Raw genomic sequence first — 6901 nt, 5'->3', positions numbered from 1 at the left:
CTTTCTGTTTTACTGTTAAAATGTAAAAGTAAAGAACAGAACCATCCTTCACCAAGACTGACATTTTAGCTCAAGTAAGGGGTCTGCTCTGTATTTGTAAGCATGTTGACAAATACAGTTATTGTAGGATATTGTCATAGTAAGTGGTGCATGGATTCTGCATAGCTGGTAATAGATCATTCACAGAGCAGTGCAGTTTTGTGCAAACTAATGCATTATATTTCTCCTGACCAGTAGAGACAGCTTCCATATCTTCAGGTGCTGCCTGGCAATATTTTGATGAAAAAAATCTATTCAAAACAACAGCAATTACCAAAAAAAGACAAAAATCTTTAACAAAGCAAATGCATGTCACAGCTGTTGACAATTTAAAACACAGAGTTTGCATAACTTGCGTTTTTGTCATGCTCATTCAGTTACACGACAGCTGTCCTTTTTAAGGTCTGTCCTGCATGACAATCTTTGATTCTTCACCATGCAAAGAAAAGTAATTCAATTTTGAACAGTCAAATACGGCACTTTAAACTCCAGGAATATAATGCTTGGATTACAATTTGATTTGTTCACCATGGCTTAGCGTGTGCATTTGTTTTATTCTACTCAAGTCCCCATTAGACTCCGCAGGAATGTTTGGATGATGTGCGGTCTCAAACGCTCTTTATGCGCTGGTCTCAGCCCTCTCGACCAGGCTCAGTACGAAGGGGAAGAGAACGCCTTTAGCTTCGACCGGGGCTTTCATTGGTTCCGGTCCAAATCGTTCGTTTTCCTCCTCCACAATGAACTGCAGCGTCTGGATTTTGTTCACACAGTAAATGCAATTGCCGATGACGGCGCATCTGAAAGGTAAAGGGTTAGTCTGCTGCAAGGACGCGCTATCGTGCCACATTTTCACAACCGTGTTATATTTAAACACACTGACACCCTGGTCACGGTTAACGTCAAACCTATAGATGAAATTTTTAAACGCCACCATGTCTGTGGATTTCTTTCTACTGTTGTTGTAAGGACATTCTTGCCACTCGTCCCTCTTGGGGTCGTATTTGAGAAGGCGGTAGAACAGAGAGCCACCGGACACGTATAACTCTCCGTTGCATATTGTGGCTTCGTGGGCAACAGCAAACGCCCCCTTCGGCAGAGGGGCCACGGGGGTCCATCTGTCCATCCGAGGGTCGTATTTCTCCACCGTAAACAGACACTCCCCACCGATCGCGTACAGGTAGCCGTCCATAGACACCAGCTTCAGCTGGGACCGGGGCTGGTTCAGGGGGCGGATTTCGCTCCAGTGGTCCGTGAGAGGGTTATAGCAGAACACCTTATCTGAAAGCTTACTTTTGTCGCCATAACCTTTTATTCCACCTGCCACGAACAGGTAATTGTACATGGTGCAAATCCCACAGCCCTTCGTGTTTATCTCGTCCGGCATCTTTGTCAGAGATTTCCACTCCTTTTTCGCCTCGTTGTAATAATAGATCATATGGTTCTCCTCGATGGAAACGAAGGACAGGGGGCTCTGCGGGCGGCTGCTGTCTCGGCTCGGGGGTCTGCTCCCGACGCGGACATTAACGTCGTGTATTTCCGCCACCATTAAACACCTCTGTCCTTCCATTCGGCGCTTCAGAATCAGATCTCTCTCCGCTCCAGTCAAACGCCCATATACAGCGGGATCACGCAATATCTGCAAGAAGTTATCGCTCATGAATTTGTAGGCTGTCTCTTTCAGTTCGCTTAACCTCTGCTTTTTGGCTATAGTCAAAATCTCATAGCAGTTCTCGGCGGTGATCTGAGTCGACACTGTATCCATAGCGGCTTCCACCGCGCACGGGATTTGTAAAATTTTAGCCCCGGTGATGACCTCTACAACATTCTGCTTATTCACCTGCATTCGGGACGAATAAATATAATCGACCAAAATCGTTAAAGTGTTGTAACTCACCCCTTTTACCTTTAGAATTTCTCTGGACTGTCGCGCCTTGAAATAGTCACTTTTCTCCGCCAAAACCGATTTATGCGCTCGGATGTTCTTTCCAGACACTTCAATCACCAAATCCGGCTCGGCTTTTACAGAAGCGATGGTCCTGAGCCCGTTTTCACTTTCATGGCGTCCCCGAGCCGACTGGAATCCAGAGTTTCCTGGTGCTTTGTTTCCGTTGTGCTCCCTCTGAATGGATGCGTGTCCCGAGCTGGCTAAATGACCGCGCTCATGTGTTGGCCGCAGTCCCGCGGAGATACAATAAGTGTCAGGCGCAGCGGTCCCCTCCTCCTCCGACACGGAAGAGGCAGTGTTAACCTGACACTGACTCCTCACTATTTGGCTGTTTTTATAGACGGAAAAGGCGCTTTCCGGTTGCCGTTCGTCTTTGGATTCGCCAGAGACGCAGTGGGATGAACCCGGACTGCACGGCACGTTCCCCTGCGCGCCGTTAGGCTGCTTCGTCACTCTATTACGGCTAATTGAGTTACTTAGTTCTCTGGTCGGGTCAAACGTAAGCAACTGGAAAGTACTCGGCTGTTGTGCATTTTTATGAACACATATATCTGATGATATACGGATTTGATCTGTGTTGCCGATTGCTGTATTCCTCTCTCCACTTGGACAGCCAGCGGTTTCGAAATGATTGTGCACCGCATATTCTGTCTCGCCTGCCTGTTTGACTCTGCCTCTTTGCTGACAGTCGTCCTGATTTTCTGGCGAATTTCCCACGTCTGGCACAGTTACAGCACAATTCTGCTTTAGCAAAGCAGTTTTGCTCAAATGATCAAGCCCTCGAGAGGGAGTGTCAGTGGAAGGGCAACCAAAGTCCGCCTCAGCCGTCAGCTCCGGCACGCACGGAGTTAAATCATTCATCACCTCGGTAACCCACGGAGTTCCATCATTCATCGTTCCTTTACTTAAATTCAGAATTAGACTTGTGGCAGGGGCAGCACAATGCTGTTGCATTTTAAAACGTAAAAACAAAAACAAGTAAATAATTATACAAAAAGGTTATTAACTAGCTTCATGGTTTTCGATGCGATATATTTACACATTGGCTTTATTCATCCATTGATTTGCGACTCATTTCAGATTAATAATGTTAATTTCAGAAATTATTTTGTTTGTTTGTTTGTTCTTTGAAGCACATGCACGTTTCCCCACAATGCATTTCAGTCTTTCAAAGTCAACCTTGCGGAAAGTTTCCCATTTAATAAGAAAGACGGCCGAAACACTACCAACTGTTTGACTTAGGCGCAGACGTCAAAAGCAGTAACCTCTGCTCTGCTAAATTACTAAATGTACATGTACTCGCTTGCTTGTGGTCTATTTCAGCATAGAAAGGCCAGGCTGGAAGACGACAGGACAATTAAAGGATATCGCGTGGAAGTGAGTAAGGGTGATTGAACACAGTCTTTGTGCAGGCGATGGAATCAGGGCAGATAATCCTTCAGTCTCTTCTCACAGATGCTCCGAGCCCAGCGACTGCCTTCTGTAATCTATTCAGGATGAAAGAAAAAGACATAAATCAATGTCAGTGATGACCAGGCTAAATGAAACATGCACTGGCAAATGTATGAAAAGCGCACCGTTATTGCCACACAGAAAATCAGTATCGTTAATGTGACACTATAAGAGTTCATTTAACTATGATAAATGTCTATATTTTCACACGAAGTGTTGGATCAACACTACACATTTTGCTGTGCACATTCCATCAAATAGAATGAAATTTACTAGAAGAGGAAGACACGAAATTTGTTTAACACTGGCTGGGATTTACGGGATTTGTGTAGCGTCTGCATGACAGGCCGTCAGATAACGCCACCCACTTCCACGGGCCAAAGATGTTCGAATAAAAAAAAACAGCAGTAGGCCTACTTTATAAATGGTAAATGGGATATATTCTTTACATACAGATATAGTTTTACCATAGTACATAGTCATACTGTACGCACAGTACAGTTGCACTGTATGTAGAAATACACGTGTACCGTGTACTTCAGTGCCGTGTACTTCAGTGAACGCACGCAAACAAACGGGGTCTGCGAGACCTGTCTGCGATGGTGAGGAGACAGCAGAGTACGCGTCATGGAAACACGTAGGGGGCGCTCTTACTCAAGTGATACTACAGCCAGACAGTTGGTGATGTATTGGTCTGAGCACGGGGCCAGCGCGCGCACTTTCCAGTTTTCATGACAGTGATTTTATGCTTTTACACGTAATATATGCAATATGCAGAATAACTGCATATTGCATAACTGCATTTCAAAATAAATTGAAATCGAATTGTGTGTCTTCGTTCAAAACTATAACACTTTTTACATATTCCTCAAAGCAAAGATGTGTGCCAGGGTTTCTTATGTTTTAGCATAAACTAAAGATACTGTTTAAACTTACAGTGTAAGACGTGTGGTACAGTTGTGAACAACTGGTATTGTAAGCCTAAGGTTTGATTCTATGGTGGGGAACTGCTGTTGTAAACTGTCAGGTTTTTAACCCGATTTACCTCCGTATCTCTCCAGCTGCACACTTAAATCTAAATCTGTGCAAATCACCCTAATGTATCCGAAAGAAGGCTTCCGATATAATATAATCATAGTTTAAAACAATGTTTTAATAATAGGTTTAATTGACATGTTGCTGCATATATTACGTTTAATGGTTGACTTGTTTCCACAAGTGAATGTTAAAGCATGCAGTGTCAATTAACCATTGCGCTTTCAATTTACATGACCGATGTAATCCATTCGAACCTTTTGTTGGTGTTTCAGATTACCGTTAATTGCGTCAGTGCCAGAAAGTTGTCCAATGCGCATGCTTCGAAAAGCTGCTCGCAGTCACAGTGAAGAGGATTGATTCCGTTTGATGGAGATTGGAGCATTCCCCTAAAATACTGTTTAGCACTAAGTATGTCACCGTCCCCAGGATACAAAAAGTAATCTCACACACACCGAAGAGAAATATTTCCGTCTTGTATTGATGGTGACTCCAAGGTACATATTTCCTACTTATCTTAAAATGATATTACAGTATGTTCAAGTGACATGTTGAAACAAGGTTAAGGTTTTATGCACGTTTGCTTGTTTTTATCAATGAAAAAACTGCGGAATTTCATACATACCGTTCAATTGCCGGCACACATCTTGGCTCGAGCCATCATGGTATACCCCCAAAATGCGGAGTTATGTAAGGTGAGACGTGCAGATGGTTGCAGTTCCACTGATCGAAGAGGTCGCAAAGCAGTCAGAAAATTGTCATTCCTGTTTACTTTAATCAACACACATATGGTCTATCTCTTTCCGCGTCGAATGTACGCAAAAAGCTTGGAACTATAACCGAAATTAAGCCTACTGAAGCACTGTGCCTAGTTAATACCTCGAAGTATAATTCCATTGCCATCTCAGAACGACGACAAAGAGCAGATTTAAGGTAAATTTCAGATTAGGCTTCTCGATATTACGTCCACGTCACGGTAAATCATAAAACCACACCAGTTCACAAATTGGCGTTGAGGAACCGCAGACTCGGTCCATAATTAATACAGCGCTGATCGCGGCAGTTTTTCCTGTCGGCGCGGAGGCGACTCCAGTGATGTGCTTCAAATGTTGCGTGGTTCCGCGCGTTAAAGGGAAGCGCATCCCGGGCAATCCTAAACTCAGTTCGCGGATAATATTTTGGTTTTACAGTAGGGGCTGGCCAACCACTGGTCTAAACCACACCCCCTTTATTAACCCTACACACCAACGCGGGTACCAACCGTCATGCGCCTGCAGATCCGGGGTTCTATCCGTCAGAAGTACAAGTGCCCTGACTTCTCCACAGAATAAGACTGTATGCTGTACACGCTTATTTTCCGGCCAACGCGTGCTGCAGTAATGCCACTAATCTATTAGTAAATCGGAGACAGCATTTCTGGCCAGCAGGCTTTTACATTTCATCATGTAGCCTTCAAAATTAGATAAAAAAAAAACGACAAATGAGATAACCATGGTATTACAGTTTCTAGATCAAGTCCAACTGAATTATTGACGTTATTGTTATATTTATTGTTCAGAGGACATACTACAGAGCTTTACAATACAGCACAGAATATATATAACAATAGGAAATTGCAATGCAACCCACAGCATACAGCAGCTTACCTGAATGGAGCAGACTCATCTTACGTGATTGAAAGTGCAGCAGTTCTAATGTAAATCATAATTATAAATTATTGATTGTCAGCATAACCTTAAAAACAGCAGTTAATTGTGCCACATCTCAGTTCAGTGCATACACTAAGGCAAATCCAAACTGTATAAACCATATAGTGGCACTGTCAGAATTATTACTCCAACCCAAATGTGGAATAAACACAGTCCAGACACTTGTTGACATCATTGCAACAGCATATTCTCTAAACAGCCAAGTTGCAAAAGGCTTTTGGACCCTGGTGTAGATGCCGTTTGAGGGGACAGGTATGTTGATATGTTGCACTGAATCAGTGCAAAAGTAATAACAGACTACTGTCACCAGGACACAATCAAAGCAGCAAGAAAGGCAATGGATCAAATTGCCAGGGTTCAGCGGCACAGCAGAGCACTAAATACCACAATAAATAACTCACCTGGTGTGGCCAAAGGTCCGAGCCTCGGAGAGAGTACAGTATTAGAGCTGTAGAGGTACTTGTGCTGCTCTCCCTATTCTGTGATGCCTGGACATGGAGGATTCTGTGCATCTGGTCTCTTGCACAACTCGGTGCTGTTGCCAGGGTAACGGAGAGCTCCACAAATTTCATGCTGTTGCATATCTTTCCTGGAAGTGAGAATATGTGAGGATGAACAAGTGAAAATTTAATATCTTAAAAACCTACTATCCGATACTAGACCTCTCCCACAGCAATCAGAGCATCAGAAAGATGTTACATCATATTACATTACACTACAA

The 6901-nt window shown here is 43.6% G+C and overlaps 1 protein-coding gene across 2 annotated transcripts; it reads right to left on the bottom strand.

Moving 5' to 3' along the window:
* Positions 1-582: 582 nt before the first annotated feature.
* LOC118792205 (kelch repeat and BTB domain-containing protein 11-like) lies at positions 583-6658 on the bottom strand. 2 transcript variants are annotated; one of them, XM_036549983.1, is made up of 2 exons: positions 6582-6658; positions 583-3471 (listed from the first exon to the last, which is right to left on the bottom strand). In XM_036549983.1, exon 2 carries the CDS (start codon positions 2936-2938, stop codon positions 659-661), a length of 2280 nt encoding a protein of 759 aa, XP_036405876.1. In that variant the 5' UTR covers positions 2939-3471; positions 6582-6658; the 3' UTR covers positions 583-658. The 2 variants fall into 2 exon arrangements, with proteins under 2 accessions (XP_036405876.1, XP_036405875.1); XM_036549982.1 differs by lacking the exon at positions 6582-6658 and adding an exon at positions 5097-5664.
* Positions 6659-6901: the final 243 nt, after the last annotated feature.

This window comes from Megalops cyprinoides, chromosome 17 (genome assembly GCF_013368585.1).
Source record: "Megalops cyprinoides isolate fMegCyp1 chromosome 17, fMegCyp1.pri, whole genome shotgun sequence".
Taxonomy (NCBI): Eukaryota; Metazoa; Chordata; class Actinopteri; order Elopiformes; family Megalopidae; genus Megalops; species Megalops cyprinoides.
Note: the sequence above shows the minus strand (reverse complement) of the source record. Positions and strands in the feature narration are given on the sequence as shown.